Raw genomic sequence first — 20,780 nt, 5'->3', positions numbered from 1 at the left:
CGGAAAGAAAGTGTTATTTTCGCTGTCCATTGGCAGACAAACAGTGAAACAATAAATAAATGCACTTTGCATAACGCGCGTGTGCAATTCACGTGGAGTTTCTCTTTGGAAAGTGACGTACGCGTTGAATTATTCCAAACAATCAGAATTGAAACAATATTGGGAGAAGTTGCTGGATTGTCAGCACAGGAAGCTGGCTGGCAAAAAATTGCACTTGTCTGCGCGCATTTCTTTCTCCCCGATGCTGGCTCTAAATAAGGCGTGAGTCCGTTAGATTGAAAAGTACTCGCCCGAGAGAGCAAACAGAGGAGTCGCTGCGGCCGGCCCACGTTTTGTGCAAACTCGGATTGCCGTGCGAGCAAATTTTCGCCGCCCGCAAAGTAATTGTGTCAGCAGGCGATCAGGATCTGTCCAGAATTAGAAAGACGAGTTTATTGCTAGTTTGATCGCATCGATGGCCAGTATATTTGGTCCACTCGACTAAACTGGTGCTATTCTCTTACGGTGCTTGCTTGCAGACTAAAAAAATGGCTTTTTGGACGCTTATTTCTCGAAAGTGCGCACGCAAAAAGTATCGATTGCACGCAACGACCACCGAACTGGTTTATTTGCTTTGTTCGTAATTTTCGTTTTAGCACTGAACTTAAAATATGCAAAAATTTGACCAGCAGCAATTGAAAAACGTTATGTTCTTGCTTTTAAAGAGGGCTTTACTCCGAGTATATAGACTGTGCCAGTTGTCCATGACAAGTCTGTGACTTCAAGACCATATCGAATATTTTTATATATTCTTTCCAATCATCACCGTCATGGGATCATCAAATGAGACCGAATTATGCGGTTTCAGGTCTGCCTATATAGCCCAAATCGGCAAAAAATTGGTTCAATAGTACGAATTTTTGGATCAAAAAAGAAATGTTTCCAATTTCATTGGGCATTTCAAGTTTAAAAATATAGTTTGAGGCCGGTTGAATATTTTTTCTGTGAGTAGAAAACAGGAGGTTAACTGTTGCATCGTAATTTTATCTAATTAAAAAAAAATAGCTTCAGAAATCGTAATGCTAATTTTTAAGGACCAGAAAATTAATTTAATTCGTTCGTAGTTCAGAAGTTGAAAAGCACACTGATATCATTCTAAAAAATTGTTGCCGTCGTTGTTGTTTGCAAGAGAAATTAGCTCGCCATCTTTTGTAAATTTTAAGAATTTAAATACATCGATCAGTTTTGGTTTGTGTTGAAAAGAATAAAAATTTCTTGTCTCAGTGGGGAACTCAGCTCTTTAAAAAAGGAACAAATCGAACAATCTATGTGGTGAAAATTTGAGATTTTACTTTTTTATTTAAAGAAAATAATAAATAAATGCCTTTTAAAACTTTAAATAGTACGTTAACAATTATGCTAAACTATTGAACTAAGAAACCGTGCATTTATATTTTCTTGCTCAAAAAACTATATCTGAAACGTCAAATCTTTTGTTACAAATCTGTTTAATAACTTTTAATATTGTTACACTAGGTTTTTAAAATTTAAAAGCTTTTAAAATTATATTTTTAAATTTAACACATCTTATGTAGCTACAAATAAATTAAACAAAATAGTGTTATTTATTTTAATATAAAAGTTATATTGTTTTTTTTTTTTAAGAAGAATATTTATTTGTAATCTTTGGAAGTCCAGCCAATTCCGAAGAATTAACGGCTGGTGCTTATACATAGCTGCACAAGGCAGCATAATTTAATACAATCGTGTACACATTATCATGAAATTAATGCAGTATATGGTCGATAAGAGTTCGATTCAATTGTTTATAAGGCACTTTTTGATTTTTCGCTTAACATCACTTTTGTCTCTCAGATTTTTTAACTCACTCGGTAACATGTTCCACAGTCTCGGCAAAATACATTCAGATGTTCTATTGAAATATTTGTTATCTAACATTGGTTCGACAACTGGAGCGGCAAGTAACAATCGTGTATTATACTGGTGCAATCTCTGATCGCCAAAGTCACCATCAAAATATTTAACACACAATAAATTAAGCTGGTAAATCTTGTCAAAATTAATTTATCATATACATATATTTATTTTTTATTATTAATAATATATTTTATATTGTTTAATTAAATATATCAGTAAAAAATAAATTTGTTCAACCTTCACGTTTGTATTACCTGATATCAATATCATTGCAATATCTGAAATAATGTCAAGATCTCCCTAGCAGCCCTTGATCAATAAACTGTTGAAATAAAATCATGAAATTAAGAGCAGGAGCGATTAGTCTGAATGAAAAAAATATATTTATTGTCTTCCTCTCTCACCCTCATTGAGAGAAAATTTCTCTGACTGTAATTTAAATCGATCACATTTTAAAACGTTGTGTTTGTGCTTAATGTTTCAGGAGTCGACAGCGGCGGGCCATGAGCGGGCAGCAGGCGCTGAGTTGGGCGGTGGCAGTGCTGCTGGCCTCGTGCACCCTGGCGGCAAACGCGTCGTGGACGTTCCCGTCGCACGAGGCGGCGAACGCGGCCGCTGACGCCGCCGTGGCCGCGGTCGCCTTTCCCAGCCGACAGGTGATGGCACGTGGCCTGCAGCCGCACAACTTCACCGCCAGGGCCAGGTTCGAACCACCAAGGTGGAGGCGCTACGTCCGCTTCCCTGGTAACCGCGGCGGCTTCTACCAGCGGCCGCAGGCGTGGGGCGGCACCGGCCCAGCCGCAGCCCCTCCCGTCATCCCTGCCGGGCCCAGGAGCCCGCGCCTCGTCTTCAGGGACCCTGACTACATCTCGCAGAACAACTTCCCCACCGGCCCGTCCCAGCAGCAGCAGCCGCAGTTTCCGCTGCAGGACCTTGCGCACGATGACTCCAGAGGTGGGATTTTTTTCCGAAAGCTATGCCTGGTGATTGCTGGACTTGGGCTTTTTCGTCGCTCCTCAGACACTTTCAGATTACAAAGAGGCACTTTTTTAAAATTTTATAGGGCTCTGAATATTAGATGATCGTTTAAATTTACAAATTTTTTGTCATTTTTACAATCCTAACTAAATTTTTCAGGAATCTGTGCAAAAAAATCTACTTTTTTAATGTGTTATATTTTTTATTCGACTATTTTTCTCTGAAAATTTTAATGATTTTCCAGAGCGAAATGAATTTTCAACAATCTGACAGTTAGTTTCACTGCTAATTTAAAAGTTGTTTAATCAACTTAATTCCTTTGCTTCCTTGGGTAAACATACCGTTAATTAAAATTATAAATTTCTCATCCCGTATCATGAATAACAAGAAAAAATCTTTGATCTAGAGTAAAAAACTTGTACGATATAGCCACATTTATACATATAAAGATCGCTTTCAATTGGTTGGACTTTGTAATTAAAAATAAAATAAAATGATCTGTTTTCAATGGTATTGCAGAAGCAGATATCTTCCCAGATTCCCTGCACTACAAATGTTGGTTTTTGTTAATAATTCAATTCTTTTATTTAAAAATTTCAGTATTTTTGGTGCAAAATGATTTAATTTGACAATTTTTGAGCAAGTGAAACGCCAAATTAATTAAACTAATAACATTTAAATTTAAAAGTAATATATTCTTTGCAAAAATCAGAAACCTTCTAAATCCTGCGATCGAGGGAAAAATAAATCAATGCGAAGCCATAATAATAAATCTGAGGCAATCTCGAGCTACAATGACCAGTTTTAGAAATAATAAATATAATGATCTGTAAAGTAAGCAAATCCGCCAAAAGCGAGAATGAATGTACTGAAAAAAATATAAAATGACCTTTCAATGCCATCCTGAATAATTAAGTTTGAGTGTAAAATCAATTTTGTTAAAAATGACAAGAAAGATTTCATCGTAAGGAAAGTTCTTGTCCATTAATGTACATAATATCACTGACAAGACCACAGTTTTTAGTCTGAAGCCCCTTCAAATAACGCCATTTTATTCGAAAAACTGACAAAAACCCTCAAGTCCAGCTTTTCTCCTGATGCAAGGCTGACAACTCTAAAAAAACTCGACCCAGCTACGAAACCAGTGTTATTTTTTCGCTTGTGATTCACAACACCAAAATTCTCCCTCACCACCTTAACTCAAAATTTTTGTCCCGACGATTATTTTGACTTTCGTTTTCGCTACCAGTATGCACACGCTCGGAAACGCGTGAAGCGTGTAGGCTCAACTCATTTTCGCCCCTTTGAAGCGACACGGACGGCGTCGCGGCGAGCAAGGGTGTGAAACTGGGTTGACCGGAGCGCCTGTTTCAGAAGCCAGGGTAAAACAGCAGCCGCAGCAGTTCAATGTAGGTGGCGACCAGAGCCTCTGCTTCGTCGGCAAGTGCGAGTTTTTCCTCGTGTGCTGGATGTCCGGCGGCTTGATCGAGGGCAGCTGCGGCGGATTCATGTTCGCCTGCTGCCAACGCAAGCAAAAGTCGGACGACGGGGTGGCCATTAGCGATAATGGCGCAAACTCCATCGCCCACCAGCCAGACTCGGATGACAATGACTTAGAGGACTACGTCAATGGTCCGGTGACTAACGACCCCAGTAAGTAGGACTGATACAACGTACACTGCACGACGGAAATCTCAATCTCCTTACTGCTGGGTCGAAAGTCGAATCAATCTATCATCTGACTTTGACAAATGTCTATTTTAAATTATGGATTGGCGGTGAAAGTGAATAATTGAATGGTAAAAAAATTATCTCGTGCTGCACAGCAGCTGCTTCAGCCCCTCAGGATCGAATTGACCAGCAGAACAAATAAAATGTTTAAAATTCCTTTCATTTATTGCACTCAAAAATAGATCTTGATTGAGACGGACGTTTTAAGACTATACAGCAATTTTTCGGTCATTTAATAAGACTTTTTAGAGTGTAAAGGAGATAAATTATAATACAATTTTCAAATTTTGTTCTTGCCGTCCATCCATTATTTTAAATATTTGTATTTGTCAATCTTAGAACTTTCTACAGATTTTGGTTTAAATCAACCATCAACACTAGAAAATTTTGCAGATTCAAAATTCAATATTTTCATGATTTTCGGGCCAGGGACATTTCGGAATTATTTAGATTACCTCCTGTAGTTTCGTCCCAGCAACCCTGACTTACAGTAGTTGTTGTCTCTCTTTCGATTAGATTCATTTCATTAACCCACATTAAAAACCGACAGTGCAAGTGAAATAATCTAACTCTGAGAAAGAAAGTTTTCGCTGCAAACTAAATATGAAATTAACTAAGCCATGGGACCCGTCACAACTGACTGCACTTTATGAAAAAATAAACGACTTTCTAACTGACAATGAGTGTGAAGACGTGATGAAAAGGGCCTTCTTTGAAAATCCTGACAAAACTCTGGAAAAATCACAAACAACACACGTCACACCTTTCTCCAAAATTCAAATCTCAACCAGGGAAGAATTTTTTCACTTCACTGGCAGCAATTCATAATTCCTATCTCTGTTATCTATCTGTCCTTTCTGTGTTCCTTTTTGTTTGTATAAATTTTGTGCCCCTGTAGAAAAATGCACGCTGCACATCACAAAACACTATTTGCACTTTTTGCTTTTTTACTAGTGAGTATTCGAGCGAACGGCAGCACCATATGCATACTTTCATTTCACTCCAGCAAACACAACACACGCACAATACACTTTCTCGTTCAAAAACGCACCCTGGGAGGCACGCAACCGGCACGACAGGGAAGTGAAGCGCGTTGCCCACAGCTTCCTCTATATCAGAGAGTAAAGAAGTGGCTTTATTAGAACCATAATGTGAGCGATTCCGGTGGAAGTCGCCACTTAATTTCCAATCTGATGAACACAATGCAATCTTTTTGCTCACTATCTGCATAGTAATGAAAAAAAACCCGTTTCCTAGTCTTTGTGAAAGATAAAAACTCTCAAGCCTGCACCAACTAACTAACACTGAACAAAGACGATGACATATTATTATTGTCTTCTCTGTGTGTCTCGAGACTGAGGTTGAATAATAGCGATTGTCTTCAAAGGCTGGTTGGTGGGTAAACTCTGTTGTTGACTTGTTGCGTTTTTGCGTCTCTCTGTTTGTTTGAATTGTCCGTTCTTTAATTCCTCACTAATCCGCATATTTTACGATTATTGTTACTAATATTGTAAAACGTTGCCTTTTCAGCCGCCACACACGCAGGGCCAGAATGCTGCTGACCTAACACAATACATATATTCCAATGTAAATTACAAACCGCCACCCTTGTTCGCATGCTGCACAGCTGCTGCACGTGAGGGTGGTGACAAAAATCACAATTGTTGTTGCAGAGTGCGGAATCTCGCTGGGAGAAGGAAACCTGGGTGCGCAGAGGAGAATCGTCGGCGGCGACGAGGCTGGCTTCGGCAGCTTCCCCTGGCAGGTAAACCCTTCCCGAAGATGCCTGTCAGCTGGACCTCGATTTCTGACTGGACGTTTTATTTTACAGGCGTACATCAGGATCGGATCCAGTCGCTGTGGAGGATCTCTAGTCAATAGATACCATGTGGTCACAGCTGGGCACTGCGTGGCCAGGTGAGAAATATTTATTTTAAACAGCAACGAAATATTAATAAAATTATTAAGTTATTCGATGGTTCATATCTACACAGATTTTCACTTTTGGATGAAATTTAGAACCATTTTACATTTTGGTAATCAACTTTTGGGATGTTGTGGTCTTGTTCAGAAAAATTAATTAGAAAATGAACAATTTATCTGTCTAAGAATTATTCAGAAGAAAATTTCTTGACAAAAATAAATAGATTTTAAAGTGTCAAAAGAATCTGATTGTTTATTTTACGATTCATTTTCTTATATAAACGAGTCAAAGCGTGTGCAACCAGTCTAGTCTTTATTAAATAAATTCATTTTTTCGAAAAAAATTGGAATGGTTAGCTTCATTTTAACATTCCAATAAAGGTTTCAACCATTTGTACCATTCGGCCTAAGAAAAATTGTAGTAAATTTAACAAAAATTTAAATCACAAAAAATGCAACGTATCCATATTATATCTTTATCTGTTGTACACCTTTGGTATGTATTTAATTAAGATTTCATTCACAAAAAATGCAACAGTAAAAATGATTTCTATTATATTACCGTTTGAGGGTCAAAGAACTGCTCGCTCATGAAATATGGTTTTGGGTATAGAAGCCGGAACTAGTTGAGCGTAATGAAGTCGTAAGCTTTTTTTAAATGTTTGAAATGGTGCATGCCCTTATTTTATGAGAGCTGTATAAGAGCCTGATTCCCAATAAGAAACCATCGCACCATGAAATAAATTTTGAAAATGAAAACCTAATTCTTGGGTTAGGTCAGCTCTGCTCTGCCAAAAAATGAAATGAAATGAAAGCGCCTTGACCAGAAATTATTGATTTAAAAATATTCATGAAAATAGAAATCAACAATTCAACCAAAAATCATTCCAAATTGGAACAATTGCAATTGAACAAATACATAAGCGAATTAAATTTGTTTTGAACTAATATGATTTTAATTCCTTTTTCCAGGGCGACTTCCCGCCAGGTTCAGGTGACGTTGGGCGACTACGTCATCAACTCGCAAGTGGAGCCACTGCCTGCCTTCACGTACGGAGTGCGCGAAATCAAGGTGCACCCCTACTTCAAGTTCACGCCCCAGGCTGACCGCTTCGACGTGGCCGTCCTGAGGTTGGACCGAGCCGTCCACTACATGCCCCACATCGGGCCTATCTGTCTACCTGAGAAGAACGAGGACTTCCTCGGCCAGTTCGGCTGGGCCGCAGGATGGGGCGCATTGCAAGCAGGTATTGTGCATATCAATATAAAATACTATAAAATGTTAAAATTAAGAAGTTTTGTGAAAAAGTTTAATTTTTGTATTTTAACAAAATTATTTGCACTTCTATATAATTTGTAATTATTTAGTTTATTTAATTTTTTATAATATTTAAAAAAAATTTCTTTGGATATTTTTTTTAAAATGCATATTTATAAAACTTTTAGGTTTATATTATTTATATTTTGAGAATCCCAAAGTAACGATGTTCTTAAATTACTGTTTCATCTGCATACTGGACCCTCTGTGGCCTCTTCTAATTTGTGAAATGAAGTTCAACAATACAAATGCAAATGAATTAACCTAACACGTTAACAACATACTTTATTCCATGTCAGTTAAACATTATGATCCTTCATTAATGAGCATGTCCCTAACAACGCACCAGAATTACAATTTTCATTAATCTTCTCCATTCTCAATTATAAACGGTGTGAGAAGTGCATTCCCAAAGTGATTTACCACCTGAGTAACAATAATTCGTCCCACTCGCACGCTGGTGCTTCTCTCTAATGAAAACAAACCACGGCGCGGGCTTTCTCGCACATTTTTCTAATGAAAAATAAACATAAATTACGCGCGGTCGGCGACTTTCTCTCTTACTTTTCTCGCGTCTTATTTAGTTTGAAAATAATTTGAGCAGCGCGTGTGCAATAAATCAAAACGGTTGCCGACGGCCTTTCCTCGGGATGCACCGCGTCCTTCATTAATTGCTTCGGCGCTGCGATTCGAATAAACCCGAATCCGGCGCGGCCGCGGCCGCTCGGCTCCGCTTGAATTATGGTGCTTTCTAATTACACGCTCTTCGTACACACAATCGGCGGCAGCAGTTTTATCGCGCTGATGACGACACTCATCACTTTCGTGGCCCTTTTTCAGGTTCGAGGTTGCGGCCAAAGACCCTGCAGGCCGTCGACGTGCCAGTCATTGACAACAGACTCTGCGAGCGGTGGCACAAAGCCAACGGCATCAACGTAGTCATCTACGACGAGATGATGTGCGCCGGATACCGCGGAGGCGGAAAGGACTCTTGCCAGGTGCGCATTTATTCATTTTTTGTTGTTGTTGTATGTACCCATCAAAATCAACGTCACTGCTGGCACACAATTAGTTAAATGAATTTTGTTTTATATTGACAGGTCGACAATTTGACTTGTAAGTCTTTCTAACGTGTCATCAGCTTTGTATTGAAGAAACATCTTCAGCAAAAAAACTCTACATCTTGGCCCTTTGCAAAAATATCAAGTGTCTAAAGCTGTTAACACCGTTCATCCTCATGAAAAAGATTTTATTCGATGAGCTAATATTAAATAAAATCAGTTATATCAATTGCATTGGAAGCTTTCAAGATTTGTTATGGCTTTTTTACCGTAATTCATTCGCAGTGTGATTTTCATTTCTTGCATATCAAAATGAGCAAAAGTTAATTGAAATTACGCAGAGGGTCATTTGTAGGACTGTGAATTTTAAGACAGCTTAGACAGCTCGACAAACGTGAGAATAAATAACTAAAACAATTAAATGAGCACGAATCATGAAATTTCTAGCACTTCAAATCGTTTAAAACTGTCTAAAAACAATCTTTACCCATCTAAATCAGCGTGAAGTCTGAGGAAAAGTACATAATTATGTTACAAGGGAGGATATTTTTCTAACAATTCAATTTTCGGTGGTATTTTGGAGTGCAACATTATTTTGATCAGTTTTCCATGGTCAAATTATTTTTTTAATTCGAAAGTTGGTTTTGTTGCTATTTTTAGACACAAATTGTTGGTTTTTATTCCCTTAAGGAAAAAATCCAGCAAACAAAATGTTGCTATACATACAAATTTTAAACAGTTCACAAATATTTTTCTTTTGAACGTGGAAAACTCAAACATGACCTAACCGTTTCGATGGCATGCAAGAAATATTTTACAAAAGCAAAAAAATATTATTAGTTTATAAAAATTTTAAAGAGATGAAAATCCCACAAAGTTAACTTTGTTACAATTTTGAAGATTACAGGAGGAAAATACCAAATATAATCAGCATAAATTACTTGGTTGCGAAAACCATTTTTAGTCTGTACTCCCTCAGAAAATGGCATTTTATCGTAATTTCGATGACATTTTTTAAAAGTGCTATTTCAACACTTGTTTGCCACAAAAAAATAATTTAAATAAACAATGGAAACGTGCTCCCATGTATTTTAACAATAATCTAGACTTCACAGCCTTAGCCAATTTTGTAATATCCAAATTTGGAACTAAAAATTAAAATAGTTAAGATCTTAATCTAAACTACAAGCCTTTTAAACACATTTCCACACAATAATATAAGATAAAAAAATAAAATAAATTTACAACAATATTTTCTGCATATTTTATTCATTAATTGTAATTCATACAATTGCGTAGCAATGTTTTTACAATAAAAAATATTTTCAAGGCAATTGGAGTTAAAAAATTAACTATTTTTCAACCACGTAACTGCATTTGTTATTGTAAATATTTTAAACTGAAAATCTAGAATAAATATAGAAAACATACGATTAGTGGTTGACGTATTTTATCCTGAAAAATCATTAGAGCACTTTTTGCAATGAAAAAATGGTGAACCAGGCATGTATCTTGAGTTAAAAATTAGTTACATTATTCACTGATTTGAAACGAAAAAAAAATCGACGAATTAATTTAAATTACAGAATTTACTGATCGACAAATCGCAATTTCAGGGTGACTCTGGCGGCCCTTTGATGATGGAGAAGAGCAACCGGTGGTACCTGATCGGCATCGTGTCGGCGGGTTACTCGTGCGCCCAGCGGGGGCAGCCTGGAATCTACCATCGCGTGGCGCACACGGTCGACTGGATATCGCACGTGATCAACAAGTCTTCCTGAAATGACAAGGACTGAACAGTAAGCGTAAGAAGATCGACGGACGATCGCGCCTCGTTCGTTCATGGAGCAAAACGCGAGAATCAGTGAGCTGCGGGGAGCGTCGTGTGTGATAATGAGAGAGCCGTGTGTGTGATTGCGGGTCCAGAGATTTTCCAGACAGTCTGCGTGACGGCGAAATTTGGGACCCAATAAAGCGGTTGACGTGTGTGACTCTGATCGCGGGTCATTCCGTGCATGTGATTGCTGCCTCCTCCTGATATAATTAATGAGCGTCTCTCCGTGCTGCATTTAAACAGTTTTTTTTTCATCTCCAGCAAAGTTGGGTTCAAAAGAAATCGATATATTTTATTTATGTGAAAAGAAGATTTTAACCGGATTCTATTTAATTTGCGATGTATTATTTATCCGCCCACTTTTTTAAATTGATTGATTGTGTACTGCTGATGTGCTTGACTTCAGGTGAGAAAACTTTGTCCGCCAGGAACATTTTAAGAGAGGGGTACTAATTATTAAGGTTTGTAAACAAGGAGTAATAAACTTTTGTATAAAAAGATTGTCGAGGTTTTTAATAAACATTCCTTTAACCCTTCCCACCGTCAAAGATTAGCTAAAAATGTGATTAAAATTGAGAATGATTAGTTTTAATATTTTATCGACGCATTTTTCAAAACAAATATCGTGTTAAACGGTTCTGGAGCTGCAAAAAACTATATATTTCTTATAAAATTGGATTTTTTTTCGTCTTCTATTAAACTATTATTATTATGCTGATTTTCACTATATTTATTTGCACTGACAATTCATCATTGGGAATTTTTACTCTAGGATATAATCATCTATTTTTTTTAAAGATGTCATAAATGGAGGAAAATTATCTAGCGATAGTTGGGGAAAATTTTCCACTTACTTTTAGAATTAATGAAGAGTGAAATTTAAAAATTTTCTTACTGGCCTTACAATTAAATGGAAATTTCTTCTTCCAACTAAAGAATTTTACTTCAATTTAATTTAACATAATTAAAAAAGCATTCTCGATCGGTCTAGGTAACATTCTCCTGCGACAGAGGGTCGAAATGGTACACTCACTTTTATTTAACATAAGATCAGGCATAAAGAATGGCTTTAACGAAATTTCATATTCAAATTTTGTTGTTAGCTGGCTGTCAGGTATAGGCAGAAAAAGGTGTTTGACAATTTTACCCTCTAACCCATGACATTTCGTAAAATCCAACTCTTAATATACAAAACGACAGGAAACGAACGTGCATTGAATGAACTCGTTACTTGTCAAAACTTTCGATCCTAAAGTGTGCGATGGATGCACTGTGGCGTGAAAATTTCTAAAAACAAACAAGAAATTCCACAAAGCGATGCTGCTGCATTGGAAATAATCTGACAATCCATCTTCAAAGGCGGACCATTAACTCTGGCAACACAAATAGCTGTTCCGAGAAGCGTAGAAATGCTGCTGGCACTTTTGCGGCAGGCCGGGCGACGCGTATATTCAGATGCACACAACGGACAAGTAGTTGACAAGCGCACGACACACACGTATGCATATAAATAATAAAGATATGTGTGCATTTTTGCTGCTTGGTCATCCTCGTTCGCGCGACCTGCGACCTAAAATGGCAAATAATGTGAGGTTGCGGCGCGGTGAAGGCGGAGTAATAAGTGAGGCACTGGACCGGAGTAGAGCAGCAGAGGATCCTCGTCTTGCGCAACACCCTTCATCGGATGTAGGTGAGCAGCCAACTCACTCTCAGGGCGCTCTCCTCATCGCGCCGCGCCGCGCCGCGCAGCGCAGATCGATCGTCCAGAAAATTATTATTACCTATCTATCAGCGAGCGCATCACTGCAGAAAATGCACTTTTTATATATTGCGATGCAAGCTAATGGCAATTTCGTATCTCTAGAAAGTCGGCTACGCTCGTGCCTTATTTCTCTGTTGAGAGAAAGATAGAAATCGCGCGATTGGATATTAATGTGCTGCACGATCGGGATTAACTCTCGCAAATTCTATGAGATTATGCGAGTCAATGGATCAATTTTCAAGTGGAATTACCTATTTAAAAATACAATATCATGCAGGATAGGACTTAATATCTAGCGTGAATAAAAATACTGTGAGGAAATGTTGGGAAAAATAGCTATTTTTAAAAAGGGGAACGGAAACAGATAATTTCATTGCAGGCAGCACTCGATTGCAAACAGATAAATTATAAACGGTTTGAAGAAAATATTATTAATTTTTTGCCCCAAAAAACCCTCATTTCCCAACCAAAAATTTCAACTTTAGTGCCAATGATTTCACAAAGCATTATTAATATAAAATTTTATGAAAGAGTTTAAGAGAGAGAGAGATTTTGAACAAAAATGGGGAAATATTCCCAAGCAGTTGGAAGTTGAAATTTTCCATTAGAGCAGACGTGCCGGAAGACTTTTACACTCTCTCTGTCTTATTTTATGCAAAACTTTTACCTTAATGGGAGTTGAAATCAGAAACACGAGGGAACATGCAGAATGCGGCATTCATGAATGCGGGTGTAACGCTCTTACGATATGTAAAGGAGTTGAAGATTAAATTTCATGATTAGAATGCTGCATTCAGAAGAAAACTCGTGAATTGTTTACCTTGATTTTTTGTTAAAATTATAGTATTTTATTAAAGATATTTTCTGTTTTGATTAAAACACAAAACAAACATTTTTGGTGATCTTCTGGAACTTAATAATAATAATTAGAGGTTTGAAATAAGACATAATTATTGGCAAGGATTTAAAAAGGTCTTAAAATTTGTTATCTAAAATTATGAAAAGCGAATAACTTTTGTCAGCACTTTGAAGCTTGAAAACACTTGCTGGCATTCCAATTTGTTGTAATCGCTAATTACTTACTTCCAACAAGCAGTGTTTACTCAAATAATTGGTATTAATTACAAAATGGTGGAAAAATTCCGGCCTTAAAGATTTGTCTATTAATCTATTAAATTGCTTCAAAAATAATGTGTTCTAGCTCTGAAAAACATATAAAACATTTGCTATTGATAAATGGTCAAAATGCTGAAATGAAAGATTGATTAGAGTATTCTCATCAATCAGGAACATGTCATGTCAATTTTATTCACATTTTTTCCCAAATAAATCTCTTTTCTCAGCATTTCTTCCCATTCTGGCTTCTGCGGCTAACATTAGCTTTGGAATTATCAGGATAGAAAAAGTCGGAAGACCGCAGACCAAATTCCCCGAGAAAGAGAGAGAATTAAATGTGGATAGTCCGCCGTGGTGCTGTTCATGCAACGATGCATGAATGAGCCGCTTTTGCTCTGCTTCCAACTCGTTCGTTTCGATCTTGCTTTATTGTCTTTCTCTCATGCATAATATAATCTCTCTCTTTCTCTCTCTCTCTCTCATGCAGCCACCACAAAACATTCACATGGACTTGTTGCCGCTGCTCGCGCTGACTTCATATATATAACAATGTAAGCGGGGCAAAAAAGTAAAGTATGCAAAAGTACAGTAAAGGGAGTATCGGGTTATACGCGCGCATACCATAGGCGCGAGGTGGATCCGCGCGCGCGTGGGGGCGGAGAGTCTGCGGCTCCGGAGAGAAAGGATGGCCGCGCGCGGAGACACCTCGCGCGCTCACCTTTTCGCGTCTCTTCCACCGCTGGCCGGCCGCACAACACACACACACACACACACACACACACGAACGAACGAGGATGCAAATCAACGTGAATTTCGCCGACACGCACGCAGACTTTCCACTCACCGTCGCTTAAGTGTGTCCATCATTAGCTCCATTGTGTGTGGAGGATGCCGGGATAAACACTCCACTTCCCAAATAGAAACCCGAGACAGATGTTTATTTCTTTTTTAAAAGCGTGACGCAATGACGTTCTATCCGAATCTATAATTGACGGGATAAATAATTGTTTTGCATTTCATGGGTGATTAATTTCCGCCGACACGTAGAAAGCTGACACCCTGAATTTATTTCTTTCAAAATAATAAAAATGCAGCTAGATTTTATGAGCTTGGGTATTTTTTAAATTTTTTTATCTCACCAAAAGGAATATTTAGGAATTTTTCTGCAGATAAATATGACCAGAAAATAATGATAATGACTGTCTGAGTTAATTAAGAGTCTGAAAAGAAGCTGTCTAAGGGTGCAAACTTTTTTGCACTATCTATACAAAAATGGAAAGTTTTACAATTTTGTGCTGTTTGCACCTCACTGGCGGTAACCTTCATGGGATTGAAAAGGGGTTGACACTCTTTGACTGCTTCAGCTATCTACAGGAAGATTATCAAGAGTCGAACGGTGTGCAATTTCTGTAAATCTGATCTTTAGAAGCTAAGATTGAGTGAAAAACATGTTTTCTTTGGTAGACCAGCAAAGTTAAAAAAGTGTGACAACTAAACCTCAGTTTCCAAGAGTCAAATTTGCAAAAATTGCATACCACCCGGCTCATATTCATGTCCCATGTGATATAATAACATAGTTTCAAGATGATAAACTTTAAATTCCATTTCATAGTGAGGTGCAAACAACAAAAAAATGAAAATGTTCAAGATTTGCCCTGCTAGAACTATCGAGGAAATTAAGGACACGCGGAACTGAATAAATCATATCTGTGAGAGCTTTGCTGTTCATTCAATTGAATTAGCGTTGCAGATTTAGAACAGAGAAAATCAAGGACCCTATAAATACATAGAATCATGATTATTTATGACGGTAAATGATGATGGCGAAAAACAAATACGTAAATCACAGCGAAAAAGAGGAAGACATTCGGCTCGATCGCATGATCACGGATATCATTCCATTTAATGCCTTCATTAGATTCTGCATGAAAACGATCCGATCACAATCATGCCGCGCGAAAGCACAAAGCGGAGGAGAACTAGCAAATTGCCAACTGGTCACGATTTTCTGATAAGCGACGTACATATTTATTTGTCTTTCACGTCATCGCCGATAAACAATATACAATAAAATTACCGTGATGCTAGGAACGTTTAATTTACAGTTAATATTCTTTGTCAAGTTTCGCAGACGAAAGGAAAGCTCGAGCTTCGGACACTAAGCGCCGAAATAAATCAAAGTGTGCTGTGCGTGCATGCGTCCGTCGCAGGAAACTCGTTTGCACAGTCGCAGAATAAATTGAGCCTGCCTGCGTGCGAGTGGAAAACGAAATTTCTGTCGGGCTCAGCTCAGACGAGAAGAGATGGATGTGCCGTCACATCACGCAGGATCAGGACATCCTCGCCAGGGTATCCAATTACCCTGCCTGCCTGCCTGCCTGCCGTGAGTCATCCGCGCGCCAGGCTTTAATTTTTATTGCCCACTCGCAGAAATTCGGAACGCTCAGCCACCTTGACTTGCGGACGGACGAACCAACGTATTTATGTCCTGGATTTGCGTGACTCACAATCAGCGAGCGCGGAGAAAGAAAAATGGGACTGCGTGTGCGTTTGGTGCCGCAACTACGAGTCACACCCGCAGAATTAACAGGATATAAAGCAATAAATAAATCTAACAAAAACCATCTCTAGACAATCCTATGCTTCGTCGAGGAGAAAATGTCGATTTTTAATTTTGCAGTAATGGGTTTCCGTAATTTTATTATTTGAAACTTTAAATTTTCGTGGTTGCTGGCGACTGTTCAGTTAAAAAATATGTTCTCTGTTTCTACTCTTTCCTTAAAAACTTAATTTGGAGGAAAGAAAATTAATTGTAAGTAACCCACTAATTTAATCCAACCTCTTAGTGAGTGAAATGTGTCATAAATGTGGTTCCAAAAATAAAAGTAAGAAAACAATACCTACCAGAACCAGTCACTGGCACCGATGAAGGCCAACAATTAAAAAATGATTTGCTTAACAGCAAGCGGTATTTTTATTTCTTTCATTTTTGACCCTCTGCTCAGCACATCCTGTGGGCTATGAGCTCACCAGATCCCAATATCATCTCCGATAGAGGATAACACGGGACCGGTTGCAGAGGTGGTAGGGTTTTTTATTGAAACATCAGACATTATTTGTCCCTCTCAATCCGCTTAATAAAACATGCGAAAAATAGCTTATAGTGGTTAATCGGCGCCGGCGTGACTCCCAATTCGTTGAGCGATTTTAGAGTTAACATTTTAAGACTATATAACAAACATATTTTTTCTAAAAATACTCGCAAATTTACAGATCCTAAGTCTCTTAATAGAACAATGGGATCCCATTGCAACGAAATAAAATACTTAAAATGATTTACAATAGGACGACATTTGTCTCCCTCTGTGAAAAGCACTTAAACTCTACAGCCACTTTTCTAGTAAGTTTACAAACACAATACATGCTTTCTGGGATTATTTACACAAATCCTTCAGAGTTGGTTTGTGTAACGGCAAAAGGATTTTCCTACGTTCTTCTTTAATGAGAATATTCAGAATATTTTCAGATCATGATATCAACGAAGAGCAACAGCCAAAATCCAGATTTGACCAATTTTCTTGGAAATAAACGCTTTTGATGCTGATTGCATTAAATTTCTTCTTGTCGTGATCTATCCTACGGTGTGTAGCATATTACAAAGGAAATTTTCCTCTAAGCGATATAAATCACGATTTTTAGTTAGAGAGCCGACAGTGTTTATTTGTGTGCTTGAAAAAGACACAACTTTTGCGGTTGATTTTCTCAGAAATTTAATTCAAATAGCAATATTTATTTTCTTGAAATTCAAAATGATCAAATGGCTAAGTTCTGGGCGTCTGATTGTATTGTTAGCTATTAGTGAAAATTTGAAAGGAAAAAAATTATATTGCACGTCCTGTACAGTAGCTGTTTCGGCACCTTAGGCTTCATCAGCAGTATTATATCTCCAAAACAATTCGTACCATAGCATTAGCTGCAGACAATTCTGAATCAGCGATCGTCGAAAACGTCCGGCTTTACTTATTACTGGGAAAATTCGGATATCGTACATTTCTTTCCTTCTTCTGTTCTAATTTTTAAATTTCTTATATTTATACATAATTTTCACTAGAAGCTATAAAAACTTCTGAATGATTCAGTTGACGAGTGTAGGTGAGGATTAACGATTGTTATTTCTTGAAACCAGTAGAGAATAATATTGGAATTGCAAATAAACCAGAAACAACGCACCATGCACAACCTCAATTTTGTTCAAAAAGAAACGCACAGCCATTCTCTGTTCACAATCAAAAGATCAGTGGGCACGCAGCGAATAAATATGCTATGCAAATCAGTCCTATTGAGATCTGCGATGCGGGGCCACCCAACCAAAGTTCAGCGCGCTCGACCCAATCCTCTGTTTTTGTGTCCTCTTTTCCGCCTGAGGACTGGATTTATGTCTAGTGTGCGCTAAAGACAAGTCGAGCAGCAGTGTCGTGTAGCCTGGAATCCGTCCGGCAACGCCCTACCGTGTACAATTCAATCAGGATTTTTCGCTAATTGCTGACGACACCTCTGAATGATCGATTACTCACTCATTGCACGCCGTTCAAATGAGACTTAATAAATAAAATAAAAAACGACTCTTTAAAAAAATTCCGCGTGACTTAAATCAAAATACCTGGTTGTTTTTTTTTAATTTCAGCCACTATATCCTTTCGCTTCCTGCATCGCAATCTTTATGATTAAAAGGAACTGTTAAACGGTAAGGGGGGCCCTAAATTCTATCATTTCATGGCCCACTGAACTCGCAAATAAATGCCGCGTATTTTTATGTTTTGTTGCGAGATAAGCGCGGTCGTAAAGTCATTAATTATCATCCCAATTAGAAGCATTCCTCGTGTGTCAGTCCATCCGTCGACAGAAACGGAGAAAAGACTTGCTTGTCGTGTCTCTCTCGTTGTGCCGCATGCACTTAATATAATACACTGATTGAAAAATGGATCAGCGCTTGGTAATCTGTGGGCGACTCGCGCGGCGCTGCACCTGCCTATTTTAGATCTGCGCCCCGCATTGTGGAGACTGCGAAAGGCACCGCGCGCGCGTCAGTGCGAACTCTCTTAACGGTAAAACACACACTTACTCACTGCCGGCCGTATTTGTGTGTTCAATATATTATGCAGATGTATATAAAGTGTGCACGCGCGTAATCACCGCTTTTACAGCGAGCCCGGTGCGCGAGCGCAAGCATCAGAGATTTCGGAAAATTGAAAAGGAGATTCGAAAATTCGACCTTGAAGAAATGTAATGCCGTGTGACATGCAGCGAAGCGAGTATTATGCCGAGTCATGTTCGAGATAATGAACGGAACCTCTGACTGAGATGATAAATCGAAGTGACGCCCAAATGGTGACATGACACACAATTGAATTAGGATTATACCACCGAGTCTGGGCGTTGTTCTGGCCCAGTAATAGAAAAATATATGGGCAATATTTTCAGGTTGCAGCTACTATAGACAAGGTTTTCATTGTTATTTAATAGCTGCATGGATAACAGCTCTCAAGTCGAAAAATATAATTCAAAAATCCTACTCCAACTATTTGATTTCAAATGGAGCTGTGAATGTTAGACGGTTGTTTTTTTATGAGCATGATCCAATTTAAATCATAGTAAAAACAATTTTAAACTATCAAAACCATCCAATAGCTTTTCCCAATATAATGTTTTAACCCGTCTGCATCGTTTAAAATCCGTGTAAAAAGCGTATACCTTTTGGCTCGTGAGCGTGAAACCTTTTCCAAGTTTTCTAAATAGCAGGTGGAATTTTACGTGGCTTAAAAAAGTTTTTGTCTGCTGGATATATCCAGGGAGAAAGTTATATTCATCGATAAGGAAAACGATTTCGTTGCGCTCTTTGTAAAACTTTGAAGATTGAAAAACTCATTGCCATTTTTAAGATTTGAATAATTAAATAATGACATAGTATGGGTTATATGGGTGATTACCTATCTCCCTATTTTAAAGATTTGTTTTCTTTAATATCATGAACGAAATAAAATTTTCAAGAAAATAAGTAATCTCTTATTGAAATGGTACTAAATGTCGATTTTCCGCTAAAATCTCAAGTACACGTAAAATATGATACAAACAATGCACTAAAAAAACGTACAAACGACAGTAATTGTGTAAACCCGACCACGTAAATAATTTAAAAAAAAAATGATATTCAATTATTTTGGCAAAACAGTCAGCCAGAGTAATTTAAATTTTAATTTTACGCCCCTGTTCCGATTAACAATTGATGTTTTCGCTTAGACATAAACACTTCAGATCAATTTAATGTAATAAAATCTAATAAATATTCGATACTTTTCAATCATGAAAATGAGGCGGAAGCAGTTCAATTTATCTTGTTTGAGACAAGTGTAACCTTTGAGTTGGTGCTGTTTACAAATTTATATAATATATATTTTTAGTTTTATTTTTAAATAGGATAAATAAAATTAAAATTTAAAAAAACCAAACGCAAAAATTGAATTAAATAAATTTGTTATAAAATTTTAAATTTTTTATATCTAAATTATTGCAGTTCTTTTAAATTTAATTTGGTGCATAAATTGATTAATTAATAATTTTAACTATGCATAATACTTAAATAAACTATAAAAATTAAAAAATTACTTTATTAACAAATAATTATTGTTGTTTATTCTGATTCAGATCAAAGTAAAAAATGGAACATGGTAAAAAATATTATATAATCTATATTTTCAATACTTTCTGCAAAATATAGCCCTGAACTGGCTGAGTAAATTAAAAACAAACTAGAGCAAAACAATCAAAAGAGAATAATGAATATTGCCTCAGTGACAAAAAAAAAGAAACGGACAGCCCCTCGAAACAACAATGACGGAGCTGGCAGTTTCCAAGTATGCAGTGCGCCCTGAGCATTTGCGTCAGTCGGCGGGAGAAGCACTCACACCACACACCAGCGGGGAGAGAAAAGAGATTTTTATTATTAAAACGTATAATCGGAGGCAATATCATCCGAGTTGAGATGGAGCGCCGGCGAAATAATAATAGGTGGGGACGGAGGCGGTTTTGGGTCAGTGAGTAGTAGTTTGTGGTGCCTGGAGAGCCGAGTGCAGTGCAGTCAGT

General features: G+C 37.6%; 1 protein-coding gene across 6 annotated transcripts in view; it reads left to right on the top strand.

Annotated features, from left to right (window-relative positions):
- LOC135939393 (serine proteinase stubble-like) overlaps nucleotides 1-11,263 on the top strand; it is a 29,040-nt gene extending 17,777 nt beyond the window's left edge. For 4 of the 6 annotated variants that reach the window (XM_065483728.1, XM_065483730.1, XM_065483731.1 and 1 more), the window contains exons 2-8: nucleotides 2,402-2,871; nucleotides 4,270-4,548; nucleotides 6,300-6,391; nucleotides 6,458-6,543; nucleotides 7,522-7,796; nucleotides 8,708-8,865; nucleotides 10,545-11,263. In XM_065483728.1, the coding sequence (XP_065339800.1) occupies nucleotides 2,402-2,871; nucleotides 4,270-4,548; nucleotides 6,300-6,391; nucleotides 6,458-6,543; nucleotides 7,522-7,796; nucleotides 8,708-8,865; nucleotides 10,545-10,709 (1,525 nt within the window). In that variant the 3' untranslated portion in view covers nucleotides 10,710-11,263. The remainder of the gene's footprint in view (nucleotides 1-2,401; nucleotides 2,872-4,269; nucleotides 4,549-6,299; nucleotides 6,392-6,457; nucleotides 6,544-7,521; nucleotides 7,797-8,707; nucleotides 8,866-10,544) is intronic. The other 2 variants (XM_065483729.1, XM_065483733.1) reach the window with 2 other exon arrangements.
- Nucleotides 11,264-20,780: the final 9,517 nt, after the last annotated feature.

This window comes from Cloeon dipterum, chromosome 3, assembly GCF_949628265.1.
Source record: "Cloeon dipterum chromosome 3, ieCloDipt1.1, whole genome shotgun sequence".
NCBI lineage: Eukaryota > Metazoa > Arthropoda > Insecta > Ephemeroptera > Baetidae > Cloeon > Cloeon dipterum.
Note: the sequence above shows the minus strand (reverse complement) of the source record. Positions and strands in the feature narration are given on the sequence as shown.